We start from the raw sequence: 16,145 nt of genomic DNA, 5'->3' as shown, positions 1-16,145 counted from the left end.
AATAAGAAACAACCAGAGTAAGCATATCATAAATAAGGGTAAAGGAAATCTGCATTATAGTAATTTCCCTTGGATGTCTATACAGTATACCACACCCAAACTCTGCTCTTCTTCAAAGGTGCCCTATTTTGTATTGTTTTCAACCTTTGGTATAATATTTATCCCTCTCCCTCTGACTTCATTTAATATCAATTTGTTTTGAAAACAAAAAATGTGAGTCCTGGAATAAAATGTAAATGAGAACTTCTGAAATCTTCATGGATGAAATGAGACCTCAAATGAGAATGCAATTTTATTTCAGCTGCTCTTTGAAATTGGATAAGCCAAACGGAATTAACAGCTCATTTTGCTTACAATGTCCTTAAAAAAAAAAAAAGATCCAAACTTTCAGGACAGACTTAGACTTTCAAAGATAAAGATTTTGACAGTACTGAATAGATCCGATATTAGTAACTATTCTCCTTTTCTGGCAAAAGATGAAGATATAATATGGGCAGTGTGCCCTTGAGAGGCGAAGAAATTGATCTGCAGTATAGTAAAGAAAAGGACTTTTCTGGGTATTAAATCTGGTACTGGTCAATGGTGCCTGAAAATACTGGAGCAGAGCTCTTGAAACAGTCTTTTGTTTTTAGTGTCCTTAGATGAAAATAAAAGACTGAATTGTACAATTTTCTTTTTCAGTGAAAAGAAAGTGAGACAAATTTTATTTTATTTACCTTATTATGGGACTACCATTATGTGAGGTGAACAGACGATGAACCCTTTTCTCCACAGTTTCACCAACTACACTGAAACTCTTGCCAGTATGCTGTGAGGCTCCAAGTCCTTAGGGAGTCACAAAGAGATGGCCACAGCCAAGTGGGTTAAATCAAAGCATCTTATTCACAACTCTGCAATAACACATTTTCTTATAGTTCATTCCTCATGAATTACTTTTTAAAATAAGTTAGCAGTTGGAAAATGAATACTGAAAACGAACAGCCCTTAGAGTAATATCTGTGCAGTGTTTAGTGTCAACGCACAAGAAAAATTGATAGGAAGAACGCACTTTATTCGTACACACCCTACTACAAGGTAGAAGTAAAAAGCACGTATCCAGGAAAAATAGTACGGTCAACAAATTTGATGAGACACTTCTAAATACAGTCTGATTCTGATTACATTTTGCAGAGATGAGACTGTCACCTCAAACATGAGGGGGCAGAGTCAAGATTTCATATTCCCTTCTTTACCATAGGATAGGAAAACCTTATTATATACTAAACTCACAATTGAAATTAATGTATTTATTTGTTTTTGGTTGTTTCAAGTTACAAAACCATGCACAGTCTATAATGCAATTTTGACCTTTTTAGATGCATCAGAGGCCACTCCTGTAAAAGATTATTATAATTATAATTTTGCAAGTAGCAAGCATGTTTATGTTTAAATTATTTTGATCATAATCTTGCAGGATTTCGTAACATTCTACTATAAAAGACTTTCGCAGGAAGAGTTTTTGTACATCTCTACAGATGTTTCTGTAAGGAAGCTTTAAAAAACCCTGAAGAGTACATATTGACTTAGAAAGCTGAGCACTTCCTCCACTGCCTTCAGAGAATATATACCAACATATCTGCAAAGACAAATATTTTCTGCATGTCTGTATCTTTACTTAACTTTGAAGTGAACCAAAAAGGTGCAGCTTTTTTGCAATAGAAGAAATTAGGACAAAAAAATCTAATATTTTTTGCAATCTATAAAAGTGTTATGAAACATATTTCATATAAGCAGTTTCTGCTTTCATATTAGTCATGAACAAATTAGTAAACCTATAGTCATGGACTAGTGTGCACTTTATAGACAGAAATGTGTCATGCAGGTTTGCTCCCATAAGATAAGCCTGCTCTATAGTTCTTTCAAAATGAGTATATGCTTTTGAACATCTATGTCTCCACCTACATATCAGTCTAGACAGGAAGACCTTGATGAATAATTATGTTTAATCTTTTTAATACTGTTATGGTTATTAGAAGTAACTATTGAGGTGTCTCCGGAATATAGGGACAGTGGTCAAATATCAACATTTGTAGTTCTCAGGAGCTTCAAAACAAAAAAGGAGCAGAGCTGTTGGCTGAGTGGAAGAGTCTAAGACACACAGATCATAGGAATTGTCCGATTTACCTTGGTTAATTAAGTTCAGGGTAAATGATTGATATTAACAATTGATGACCAGAGGATAAAAACCAGAAAAAGGACAAGAAGACACTAGAGAAGTAGAGAAGAGACAGTGCCAGGCAAGAGGCACTGATCAGCCTTTAAGACCAGATTCAAGTTAAGTATTTGACTCTTTGCAAGATAACCTGCCATTCTGTTATTTTAAGGAAATGCTGCTTTCCTGTATAGAAAATCCATAGGTTAAAATCCATAGGTTAAAAACAGTCTTTCCTGGTCATTGGATGAATTTTTAGAACAGGGAGTTAGCTTCCCATTTTTCTTGTAGCATCTGGGTTTATATATAGAGAGATTAAACTCTAGCTTGTATTCTGTTAGGTACAGAAGGCAGGTTTATCTCTATTTTGGGGCTGATTTCCTGGTTGGTCAGGAAGTAGGCCTTCGAGACACCTTGTTTGTAAATAGTGTAAATTATATGTTGTACTGTATGTTTATGTTCTGTTGTTGCATTATTAACAGGTATTTGTTTAACCCAATGTGCCTGATTTATTACTTTCACCAAAGGAAAGAGAATACAGAACTTTATTCTAAGTGCTCATTAACCCACTCGGTCTATTTCTGTATTTTTCTATTTTTTTAACCCCTTTTGTAACTATACGCTCTATTACTGTATACTGTATCAGTATTACAGTCACCAGCTACTAGATTGTCATCAGATCAAGAATAGTTTTGTAGATCATCTCTTACTACAAAACACTTCAGTAGTATTTAAGGTAGATGCAGAGTCCTTTTCATTATTTACTAAATGTTTTATTCCTGAAAGTATATTTCTCTAAAGCTGTATGAGCAGGTTTCTTTTACTTCTGCAAATTGCCTTGTTTCATTTGCTAACATAGTGGAATCAGAACCATATTTTACACACAGCAAGTGTAATTTAACTGTTATTTCTTATGGACTCTTCCAGATCCATTGATTCAAAATGGTTTTTGTTTTAACTTTGTGAACGCATTTAATTTAAACTCAAGTCATGACATGTCTTTATGTAGCTTTAAAAACGTATCAGTTAATATATCCCTTGCTTTGTGCTCCAGTAAAACCCTGTTCTTAGGAGGTTGTCCCAAACCATACATCAATGATGAAGGTATATTTTCAACTGTGAAATTACAGCATTGACAGAAGCCAAAAACTTTCCCTATAATCATAATTTTATTTTCAAATCATCTTGATAAAGTGTTCTATGGTAGGCTGTTTTTAGGCTGAGAAGTCAAGTTGGCAAAACATTTTTATAATTTTGCTTTTATAAGTAAACCACAAGTGCAAAGGGTACTATATATCTTTGTGACGTCAAACCCTCCCTAGCACATTCAACATTGTTTTCTGGTATACCGAGCAGAATATACAACAATTTCAGATACACACAAGCAAAACATGTTTCATTTACTGAAACTAATGTTCATACCAGGAATCATAGGTGAGTCGCTAATGGGTAAGTACATTTCTTAATAATATTAATTAATTGCTTTTTAATACCCTTTCTATTTGCCAGGTAATTCGTACTAGTTCCTACAATCTACACAGTGTAACAATATATAAATTATAGAAATATAATTTTTGGCAATAGCAATTAGCACAAAAACCTAATTGAAATTCTAGTTCTGATACTGTAATAGTGAAGTGTGAACACTAATTAACACTGTTGGACTGTAGTCTTCTACATTCTTGCTTTTCCTTTTTCAGTGGCCACTGAATCACAAATAACTGCAAGGCAGCATCCTCAGAAGATTACAAGTTTCCCTGGTGGAAGTGTTGCCTTCATATGCGAGTTCAACTATGTGGTAGCTAATCCTCTAGTAATAGATGTGTCCTGGCATCATCAGAGTGATGTCCATCAATACACCTTTGCAAAAGACAACGCACGTCTTGTTCAGTACAGTTCAAATATTCATTTACATGGCAACTTCTCCAAGGGGTTTTCAGTTCTTGTCATAGAAGACATTCAGCCAAATTACACTGGTACATACTTCTGTGAAGTTCTGTTAATTCAACCCCCACCTGTAAAGGTTACAGGAAAGGGAACAGTGCTGAAAGTATATGGTAAGATAAATTAAGGCAATTTTCTCCCATCGTTCACTTGCACTCACGTGAATTATATAATAATAATAAACTTTATTTTATATAGCGCCTTTAAAGGTGGCTTCTCAAAGCGCTTACATTGTATTCAGGAATTTGTTTCAGGAATTCTAGATTTTCATACAGCTAATGCTTGATAAATAACCATTTTTCTAATAGAAATTTCATAATACGTAATTTACGTAATTAAAATTACAATTCTAATCCTATACATATTTTTCTGTTTCTATTAAGAAAACTTTGTAGCAGAATACTTTTGAGACATATCTCTTTAAATAAAAGTCAAAGTTGTCTTCTTTTAATAAAACAATAATCAAGATGAAATAATGTTTTTCTTACATAGTACAAACATTTTTGGCTGCATCTATTTGTACTCTTTGCAGATAAAGAGGAATGCAAAGATCAGAAAAGCTACTGGTGGAACTACATTTTCATAGCTTTGTCTGCAACCTCCTGTACATTGCTATTTGCTGTAATGTTTATGCTGGTAAGAAACTTCAATGGCATGATTCTAAGAAATGTAATGCACAGTTATTATTAGATTATAAAACACAATAAACACAATTAATAATTTCACATTATTTACTCCATAGGTAAGGAAATGTCTGGGCAGAGCCAAGCATATAACAAATAAAGAACAAAGAAAGAGTGAAAAAAAGATGGAACCTATTGCCACCATCAATCAAGAGTACGAAGATATGACATTTTTAAGAAGCCAACCTGCCTGTTAAAACAGAATAGTGGTATTAACTGTGGAACTTCAAATCAACAGGCTGTGTGAAAAAATAGAAAAGACAGTACTTTTGCAGTACAGTACAGAGACAATATGTAGGGGGTTAAACAGTAAGATGTGTTGTAAGTAAAATTAAATTTATTAACCTTTGCAGTTCTACATAATTACAGCTATTTAATGCAAAAAAAACATTTCATTTTGTAGAAATTATTCAAGTATTTTAACTAAAAAAGAAGCTTATTTTTACTGTACCTCATTTGTTAAAATTGTATTATAAGAAATATTTTTTTCTCAAGTACCACAAAACGTAACATGGGAAAATGAGGCCGTTTCCTAGTTTTACACACATCTTCAAGGCAATGTATAAAATGTATCCTTCTTTATCTTTTGTGAAATGTAAAAACATTGCTGACAAAAATTGCAATTATTTTGTAAATAATTTCAAAAAAGAGAAAATTTGACATTACCATATTCCTGTCTTTTTTTATACTGAAGATGAAACTAATTTCACTTACTATCAAAGTAAAATACATCAGTGATGTTTTTCTTACAACTGTTTCAAGATTCAAATCAAAACAGTCACAACTACACTACATATGCGTAACATTATAATATTCTTACTATGCTGTATGCTTGGTGACAATATAATTTATGACCACAAGACATTCATCCAGCAAACAGAAAAGTTTGTTGTTCCACAGAGAACAGTACTGCCATTTTTCTTTTGAGTGCAAAATATAATTTACAACAGTTAAACAAAGAAAACATTTATACAGAGGAAATACATGTTAGTGGAAAAATGTGGAATGGGGTATTCCCTTCCATAACGTTTATACCTATATTTCTAAAATTATAAGTTAATGAAACCAATTTTCTTTTCCGAGAAACCTCACAGCATCGTTGTATCCATTTTGACACAGCTTTTCCATTTTCTTCTGCTCTGGTGGAAACAAGGCTTGATTGAGTCTTATGAAATTATCCTTTGACAGCTATAAAATAATAAAGAAGTACTTAAATACTTAAGGAAGTTGTAAAGAAAAATATCAATTAACATTTTCAGGATGTTACCATCTATTTTACGAGCTAGCAAACACATTAAAACAATAAACTACACACAATTGACCAGGTTATTGATTAATTAAAAACGAAGACCAAAATCTGTTGATAAAAGGAAAAATGGCTCTCTTAAAACATAGTTCAGTACAGAAAAGATGTTTCAAACACTCACCATAATATTCTGGTTCATTACTTTGATACAAAAATTCAAAAGTCCATCATGCTCTGGACAGATATCCAGTTGACCACTAAAAGGAGAAATCAGAATAGTACGGCCTTCTGGAAGAATTGGAACACTGTTTGTGATTCCCCCATCTATCCACTTCTGTGAAAAGAAAAATAGAAGTTTCATTTAATATGAAATTTTCTAAATGCATTTCAAAGTTCCGAAGATATTTTTTGTCAGACTCAATTCTTAAATTGACCACCGAAATGCTTTACAAATCACTTGCTGAAAGATTTTGAAAACGAGAGGTCAAAAAGTCATAGACCTCACTGGCACACAATCTGACCACAAAGTCATTTTTTTGTTTTCTGTTTGAATATTGCAAAAGAAATCAGTAAGAAAACCACCAGGCTCATTTGTAATTTACTGATGCACAATCAAGCATATTGCAAAGAAAAAGAAAATAAAAGACTACTATTTACAATAGTGCAATATTTACTTCTTAGATCATTAATTATATGAATAATAGTACAAATGAATAATTTTGGTTATGTACTGGCAGATTACTAAGGATTACTACTAACTAGAAATTTCAATAAACAATACAAATGAACACATGGTACAAAAACAAAAAGCATATATTTAAACAAACTGGTAATGTGAAGTGGATATACTGTAGGGTACGTAATAAAATGCAGGTCAGTTTTAAAATTGATTATGGGTACTGTCTACCTTAGGGAAAACAAATATCTAAAAAAACTAATAATTTATGTTAATTTGTGAATTACACTGTCTTGTGCACACTATTTACATCTTCTTGTTCTACTGAGGTACTTCTATGCAGTTGACCTGTACCTTACTTTGTAAGCAGCTATGGATGACTGACTAATAAGTTTGATAAAACTGTTGAACACAAAGCCCACAAGCGCTGTCTGCTCTGTGATCTGTAAGGTTCTGAGGTGTTTATTTTGCGCATGATTAGAGACATCAAGCCCTGTCTCATAAGAAAACATATGCAAACATAATCTATTAGAAAATGCATTTTAATTTTTGATTTTGTGTTTGTGTTTATATTCTAGACATTGCCAATGTGAAAATTTAGCACCATAATATGTAAAAGTGCATTTTACAATCTTCCAATGAAATCTGTACAGTAGTGCCACTGCACATAGCATTTGTTTTCTGCATCATGTACTTTCTACATTTTCTACTTCACACAGTGGTTGTGCTCTTGTAGGACAGATTTTCACAATCCTGCACAGCTTTGTGTTCTTTTGGAGTTGTTATCTGAAAAGACACAGCCCAGCACAGCTGCAAAATGTATTGGCTGGGGCTGTGATCCAAAAGGGTGACGCAGAGGTCAAGATTTGTCTCACGGTTAAATAACTTTATTATCAATTGTTTGTTATACTGTACTCCTACTGTATTTAACATCTGCAGTACAAAGCACCATTTGTGAAAAGTAATTTGACACAAATACTTAACACATGAATATTAGCAAGTATCATGCCTTCTTTTTTACACTTGGAGGACAAAAGTGAGTTGTCCTTCAGTTTTAAAATATTGGCACTTCTTACTGGATTTTCTGACACTTCATCTAGATTGAAACAAAATGCAAAAAGTAAAATACAGAACTTTCTTCTGTTAAAATGCAAACAGATTTCATGTCTAAGATTTTTGAAGGTAAGCCTCTGACAAGCAGGATATATTTTGAAAAAGAAAGAAGTGACTTGAAACATACAGTATGAATTTTTAATGTTTCACCAAAAAAGGACTTGGCTGCCTATCCAAAAAATGAAACCACAAATAAACAGGGTTAGGCAGCATTTGTTTACAATCTCTGTGATTAGTTTCAAAAGAAACATATCATTTATGACTGAAACAAATTAATTTTAATGTCAGTTCAAATTCAATGATAAACTTATAAACAGGAAAACCATCCATTTTGTAGCTGTTGTACTGACATTTCATTGAACAGAAAAGGCTCGGGTACATTCATTGATTAACATTAGTCATCAACAGTACCTCTACTGTGAAAGTCTCATTTCTCTTTTAGAGCCTGTTCACTGGTCTCTGAGCGCTAAGTGCCACATTTTACCCCAGTTCAGCTCACATATGTGAGGTGCACCTCATGGCTGGTGAGTGGGACTTCCAACTATCACATTCTTATTTCATAAGGATGTCATCATTACACAAGCAGCATTAAATGTGATTAGATCAGGATGAACCTTCAGGAAGGGTGACAAATGTGGTGCCAGGACTTAATCAATGTAACACCATACATTAAGGTTAATATCATTGAATACCAGCGGAGTTCTCCAGCCACCAGCCACTCTCAGACCATCACACTTGGACTCCCCTAGCAACTGGTCTGCTGTCCAGACCATTTTGCACGTCTGTGCCACAACTTCCTACATCTAGGTGGTCAACACCAAACCTTGGTTCATCACTAAAGATGACACACTTACAATGGCCTGCGAGTCCACCTGATGCCAGTGTTCCACACACCAAAGACACAAAGGAACTGCTCTCTTGATAACCAGGGCCTATGAGTTCCTTCTTATGTTACTCCCCTTGATTTTTACCAGGAATTCAACAGGATACCTCACCTCATCACAGAGCCCAATCTGCTCTTTCATGAGAGAGGCGATTTAGTATTTAAGCAACATTCAAAGTCACTCAATGGAATCATGGTCAGTCAAAGGCAGATGATTTTCTAAGAATAAGCATGCACAGGGTAATAAAATTCTATATATATATTCTATATATTATATCTAAAAGAACAGCTAGAGAAGCTTACCGTATTTATCATGATTATGTTAATTAAAGGGGAACTCCAATGCTATTTTTATATTTTGGGGTCAGAAAGAATCTGCACGGATGAGTGCATTTCAAACCACAATAACAGTAAAATGCACACAGTAACTTGTAAAACCTACAATTAACATTAAAAAATAGACTAAATTTGCGGCCTTATTACATTATAAAGAAGCAGGCTTCTGAATACATCTTTTAATGCAATAGAAACATTTCTATCGATTCTAAGACAGTTTTGCTGACAAATACTACTTACTGTACTTACTTGCATGCAGATCACATTGAAACATTTCTGTGGTGAAATGTCTGCGGTACCACATGTGCTTATGTGCTTGCACATCACATTACATTAGTCACTACGGTGACTAGTGAGCAGAAAGGGCCATATCAAGTCGCAATTAGCGGGAACTCGTGCTATCGCCCGTGGTGAGACCAAGAGTGTGCAACAACATGGCACAATTTTGTGTTCAATTCGAAATTTGTAAAAAAATGTTATCAAGTCAATGAATTTATTTTGCTACAGAGATTTAAAAAAACACTTTCCGCTTTAAAATTCTTATACATTATACTTTGAGATATAAACTAAAAATACACTTAATTTGAATAGGGACCTCTTGGCTTTACCCCTTGGAAACCTGGACTGGTAATCTGTGATTGATCTGTAAGTCAAAATCTTGATTCAATACGTGTCATAGCCTATTCATGGTAAGTTTGCATCAATACATCCCTGGAAAGTCATACAGATTTCAAACTGAGCTTAACCACAGTTACTGTATGTTTTTCACTTTGACCTGTGAAACCTGCGATATTTCCATAACATGATCAGAAAAATTGATTCAACAGCGCTGGTGTATTTAAAGACCCCCAAATCATCAATACTTTGCTTTTCCTTGTAAAAACCTGCATAGTTTAACAGTTTTAAAAAAATACCGTTAAGAGAGCACTCATGTCAAAAATGATTTAAAAAATAAGATGTATAAATTGACAGTTATTGACAACTACAACTGTATGGCACAAAACTGAGAAGGGCCTAGATATGAAACTGAGCTGCACCGGTTCTGAAAATGCCCCTACCTCTCCTTTGTATTCCACAGCATTAATCCCAGCGTAAACAGGCACAAAGCTGCTGGCTAAAAGGACCTTCAGAACAAACAGAGAACAGGAGTTAAAAGTGAGGCTATTATACCCTGGAGGCTGAGGTACATCTCCAATTAAGATGACATTTTAAATGCTAATTAAAAGCGAAAGGTTGTGATTGGAAATGCTGCATATAAAGTGCTTTTTAGTGCATTTATCTGTACGGACAATAGGACCTGCACTTGACATAAAGCGCTTTTGCTTGTGTAGATGGAGTAAGTTCAAACTGACGAAGGTGAAATTGGCGTTCAAAGTCCAAGGAGTCCTTTACTTGTAAAATGTATGGTAGCTTCACTATTTTATAGGCCTGGTCTTAATAGAGAAAAGTGCACATTATTATCTGCAATGTAATATGGCTTTTACAGACACATTGTGTTTAATACAATACAGAATTACAAATCCTACTAAAATGCATTCAGTTCAGAAGGACAAAATGTTTGGACACAGACACATCAGTACTGTTCATTAACAGTTCATTATATGCTTTTGATTCTTTAAAAAAACTGAATTTCACAGATGCAGGAAAGAAGAAATAAAATGCATGTTAATTTCCTGTACAGCTTTATGTTATTAAGGCCTAAACACACAGATTATTAAAAAGAAAAAAAAATCTGTGTTACAATACTGGACCCTTTAACCTCTGAACAGTATTTATCATTTATTTTTCCCACTGTTAAGATTCAATTAATTGTATATACTGTATTTATAATTGTGTTTACATGTGTACACCCAAGTGATGGTGAACAGACTTATATGCACCTTGCATATAACACAATTACCAAGATGTATTTCATTGAGTTGCATTTTTATAAATGTGCTGATCTGCATTTAATTGCAGCCTCATATTTCTTTGAGTTGAAAGTACTGCACATTTGTTGGATACCTTAATTAGTTCTTCCCTGGAGGCAAAGCTCGAGACGATGCAATTTTTTCCAGTTTTGGAATGTGTGATTGATACATGGAGGCAATTCCCAGCAATCTCATGGGCATTTGGAGGCAGAATCTGCTCCATCCCTTCCCTGGAGAAAAGGAAATGATACTCATTTTTCATTCTTAATTATTAATACCTCTGTTTCGTAAATATTTTAACAGACAGATAGCTGGGCTTTCTAAATTGGCAAGAAACCAGCTTGCTCAAATCAACAGAGGACTTGATTTATTTTTTACTTTTTGCGTTTTGGAGCACATTCCAACAAGTACACAGTGTAATAGAATAATACACTTCAAATTAAATTAAATATAGCTTTAGATCAAACATTATTTTCAAGTAAGCTAATATGGTGTCACAAAACAAAAACTAAACTGTTAAGTGTTTTTTTTTTTCTTGGCCTCCAGGAAGGACATACAAATTATAAAATTAGCCAAGTAATTAGAAATACTCCCTTGACAAAATCTGTCATAAGTAGAATATTAATGGCAGCTACAATTTCACAGCTAGAAAAAGCTGGCCAAAAACAGTACATGGCATTTGAAAAAGTATCAAATGGGATTTTCATTGGTCAATTTTTCACTAGACTCTTATGCAGATGAGGTTAATTTACAAGCACATTATCTTATGAATTGTGCTCAGACAGCCAAGAACGATATGCATAATGCATCTGGAAACAAAAAAAAAAACATTATTTCTACCAATGGGAGATGCCATCAATCATTCATTACCTTTTACATTGCATATATTTTGTATTATTTGGTCTGATAAGGTCAATGAATTTACTGTTCTGTTCAAGTCTTGATCTGATCCAGTGTTTGACAAAAAAAAGTATTTGAAAAAAATTCAACAAGCAATGTGGTTAACAGCATTTAGCTCCATCTTTCCTTTGAAATACTTGAGTATACCATTTCCATTTCTGCGTGGAAACCGTGACAAAACTTACAATCATGCATCTTGAGAGGGTTCTTCTAGTGAACAGTCACTCTATAAAATACTTAAATTTGTCTATGACTAAAATATTGTTAAAACACAAATTTTGATCACTCAAGTCAATCTTTGGTTAACTTTATAAAAGTGCCACTCTTGAGAAAAAAATTCTAGACAACCTTAGCTGAGTTATTGAAGTTAGGAATCTTGGTGCCCTGTTTAATCGCACTCTGGCACATACTCAATACATTTTTCCACCTTTGTAATCATTGTTCATATCCATGTGTCTGCTGAAAAACTGACATACTGTATGCATTTTTTAATCTTGACTATAGGGGTGGATCTAAACACATACTCAATCAGTTTCAAAACTCAGATGCCCTGGACTTTTTAACTTAATTCCCCTATTTTAAACAGTGGAGTCACTGATGTGCAGACTGATAGCAGATCGCAGAAGCTAAGCAAGCCTGGCCCTGATTAGTACTGGGATGGGAAACGAACTATGGGGGAAATGGTATTAGTCCTATAGGTGCTCTTCCCAATGGACCAGATTTTTCAACCCAATGTGCCAGTGTGGTGAGAGGGGACACTGTGCTATAGGATTTGCCATTCTTCAGAAAAGACAGATTGCTCAGAACAGGAGTGTTAACCCTGGTTTCCAAGATAAACCTTAATTTACACTTATACAATCTGGCCTCCTTAATTCAACTGCTGAAGTAACTTCTCCCTTCTCCATCTGATCAACTGTCTAGTGGCACTTCTGTCACATAACACCTGCTAAGTCTCACCCAGGTGGGTGCTGTACTTCAGTGATGGATGCAGTCGTCCAATTTGTGAAAAATGTTTGCATACTTTGGTATGAAAAATACTATACAAATGAAAATATTACATTTATGGAATGCCCAGAATTTGTCTGTATTCTGTTTTAGGACGTGAGGATTGGAGACAAGAGTTCACTTATTTGAGACTAATTACCCTACCAGTAACACACCCATGAACAAATTAAATTAATAAACAGCTCAATGCAATAAAATTGGTCAAATATAGCAACTGGGGTTTCCACTCTAGAACTTACAGTACATACGTTTACAATCAAAATTACAAAGAACTACTCCCCCCACTATAAAACGGGCAGAAAATTTTAAAAATGTCACATTACAGTCTACAAATAAATGCAGTACCTCAGTTTTTGCATGAAATCATATCCTGGGGTCATCGCTCCTAGTCTCTGTCTGCGGACCTCTTCTGCAAAACTGTAAGTAAATTCTTTGCAATGCTAGCAACAAAAAAGAACATAAGAAACAGCTGGTGAATGGGGTGACCCCTATTTTTCTCATTTAATTGGTTATAGATTATTGTCCATAAGCTAAAAGATCTTGTCCAGCCATTTTGTTAAAGAATTCCTGATAATCTGCCTCTACCCAATGTGTGGGCATTTTGATGCCTGAAACCCTATGTGTTTTCTTATATCTGTTCTAAAATAATTTAAATATCTGTTTCCACTTGTGTCTTTGGTCCACCTAGAGGTCAGGACATATTCCTCTAGGTTGAGTTTATCAGTACCTTTCAGGGTTTTAGATACTGTATTTGTATTGATTCAGTTCATGATCAAATAGATTGAGCTTCCCATAGGCTCTCCGCATAAAGCCAGAAATTAACAGTAGTACCCTCCCAATATACAATAATAATGAAATCAGCAGTACTGTGCTCCCTGATTGGCCCTTTGGATTGCTACAGTAATTTTAATCTTATTTCAGTGCCACGATATATGTTTCTTCACACACACATAAAAACATTACATTTTTTTCCCCATTTTCATTTCACAGGTACTGTACCTCTATTTTGTCTGGCCCAGTTACCAACACTGTGGCTACAAGAGCACCTGCTGACGCCCCAGCAAAAGCTTTCACTGATCTCAGCAGCTTGTGTCCATGTCTCTGAAGAGCACAGGCAACCCCAAGATGGTATATTCCCAGAAACCCACAAGCAGCAAAAGATAGGTTCAAGAGAGTCATTTTGGCTAAAAGTGAAAAAATATATATTATTGGCCCTCAAAAATAAATTTTCACGTAATTTCAACAACACATGGAAACAATGATATACTGTACTGTACAATCTAGTATACATTTTCATATTACCATATAAATAATTCATACATGTGTAGCACAAGTGATAAAACGCAGAAAACAACTTGTAGTATTTTCAATCACTTGTTCTTTTATTCGTAAAGTTTAACATTCATCCTCCCATCTAAGTGAAAACAGTGGATTAATATCCAAAGGATTAAATCTTGACAATATGTCGATATACAGTAGTAACAAGCACAGGTTAATTCCACGCTGAAAAACACAAAGGCGAAACAACGTTTTTAGCTGTAGAGTCTTCGAGCTAATTGAATTCTATAGTCTGATTCTGTAATAATCTGCAATCTGACAATTACATAACCTGGACCACAATGTTTAGCAGCAGCCTTGAGAGTTCATCATACAAACACAAAAACACAGCAACAGAGCTAGTCCTCTGCTCATAAAAAAGTGAATAAAATCACATCTTAATGCACTGCTACATCTGAAAGCAACAGTCTTCAGACAGTAATTTATCTAAAAATTAAGTGCATATTTACAATAAAAACATTTCTAGATCATGTTTGCTTTTCTATCATGCTCACTTTCAGTAGCTATCCTTTCGTGACATATTATATTCAAACTAGTAAGAGTTACTTATAACTGGTTACTCTGCTTTGTCAGTATCTAATACCAATACTAGTACAGTCATATAAAGCTTTATGTTCCCACTCATTTTTTTACTATCAAAGATAGCAAAAGACATGAAAATATTTATTTCCGTAAACTACCTACGCGGTCAAAATGAGGGCAAGTGGCACAGACAGTATACAAGACAAAAACATGTCCGGCTGACACATTCTTAGCAGCAAGTCTTGTGCAAAAAAAAAACTTAATTGATCTCTCAACATAATTAAATTAACAAACACAACGAGATTAATTTTGTTTTGGGGTCGGTAACACTTAGTTTAAAACAAAGATCAGGACCAGGAAACCAGTGCTTTAATTTTAAATTCTTCTTATTTGCCTATTTAAAACCAAAAGCGAATGAAAAAAAATGTTCAAGTACAGTTAAAACACAAAAATCCAAGCTCAAGATAAAAGCTTTCTAGCTGAATTTTATCACAACGTAACATTTTAATTAATTCAATTTATCACCACTCTGTGGCTAAATGATTTTAAGTAATACATTAATGCATACAAAATAAATACCAGATGCAAGTGTAAAAAAAAAGCCTCAGAGAATGTTTTGTATTTTTGTCTTTGCAACTGATACGATTAGGTGCTAAAATGGATAATTTAAAATTGTGGAAACTCTTGCTTTTGTACCATCGGAAGGTTACAAAGTGGACACAAACGTCTGTACCTGCGATTTAAGTTGCTGCTACAAAAGATCTCTGTATACTTGTTCATTCGTCGTAAATCAATACTAAGAAATCGCATGTGTGTTATCCGTGCATTTGCACATTTTTTTTAGTTCTTAGCCCAATAAAAGTCGCTCTTATATTTATCTTTGCTAGAAAAGAATAGGTTTTCCTGCGGCATATGGCAAATCCTCCTGTAAAGTTTAACGATGAACTTCGGATGCTTCTTCAAATTACTGAACCAAAACAAAAGAAGATTAGCTTGGCATACCTGCACTAACTGCACAACATTAGTTATGTACAGTATAACACTTTAAAAGATTAGCTACCCTTTACTGTCACACAGTATTTACGCAATACTGTAGTTTTACTTTTTGTTTCCTCACAGATTTAACCACCGCTCCAAACCTCGCCTTTCTCTCTGCCACAAACCAAAGAACTGCATTACTAGCTTACGGCAAGCGAGAAGGACACAGCAGAACAAAAAGAGTAGTAAACACTTTCGAATGCATGTTAAGTAGTAATACTTATACATAATGCCATTTATCAGGTAGTTTATACTGTAGATTGCAGCTGATGATGCAGAATGGACCTGTAAAGGCTGTCAGTAATAATACACAGCCATAGCAACAAATTTTCTGTCCTTATAAGATTGCATATCTATTAG

General features: G+C 34.3%; 2 protein-coding genes across 4 annotated transcripts; one reads left to right on the top strand and one right to left on the bottom strand.

The window, feature by feature from the left end:
• Positions 1-3,467: 3,467 nt before the first annotated feature.
• LOC148676601 (cytotoxic T-lymphocyte protein 4-like) lies at positions 3,468-5,483 on the top strand. The gene is made up of 4 exons (XM_088609392.1): positions 3,468-3,640; positions 3,892-4,248; positions 4,668-4,771; positions 4,878-5,483. The coding sequence occupies exons 1-4, from the start codon at positions 3,583-3,585 to the stop codon at positions 5,013-5,015; spliced, it is 657 nt and encodes a 218-aa protein (XP_088465518.1). The 5' UTR covers positions 3,468-3,582; the 3' UTR covers positions 5,016-5,483.
• Positions 4,853-16,145, bottom strand: pnpla4 (patatin-like phospholipase domain containing 4). 3 transcript variants are annotated; one of them, XM_088609375.1, is made up of 7 exons: positions 14,720-16,145; positions 13,887-14,071; positions 13,233-13,327; positions 11,077-11,212; positions 10,131-10,196; positions 6,246-6,398; positions 4,853-6,006 (listed from the first exon to the last, which is right to left on the bottom strand). In XM_088609375.1, the coding sequence occupies exons 2-7, from the start codon at positions 14,064-14,066 to the stop codon at positions 5,875-5,877; spliced, it is 762 nt and encodes a 253-aa protein (XP_088465501.1). In that variant the 5' UTR covers positions 14,067-14,071; positions 14,720-16,145; the 3' UTR covers positions 4,853-5,874. The 3 variants fall into 3 exon arrangements, with proteins under 3 accessions (XP_088465501.1, XP_088465506.1, XP_088465510.1); XM_088609380.1 differs by having other exon boundaries at positions 15,481-16,144; XM_088609384.1 differs by having other exon boundaries at positions 15,750-16,143.

Source organism: Lepisosteus platostomus, chromosome 2 (assembly GCF_059453375.1).
Source record: "Lepisosteus platostomus isolate fLepPlt1 chromosome 2, fLepPlt1.hap1, whole genome shotgun sequence".
In the NCBI taxonomy this organism is placed as follows: Eukaryota; Metazoa; Chordata; class Actinopteri; order Semionotiformes; family Lepisosteidae; genus Lepisosteus; species Lepisosteus platostomus.
Note: the sequence above shows the minus strand (reverse complement) of the source record. Positions and strands in the feature narration are given on the sequence as shown.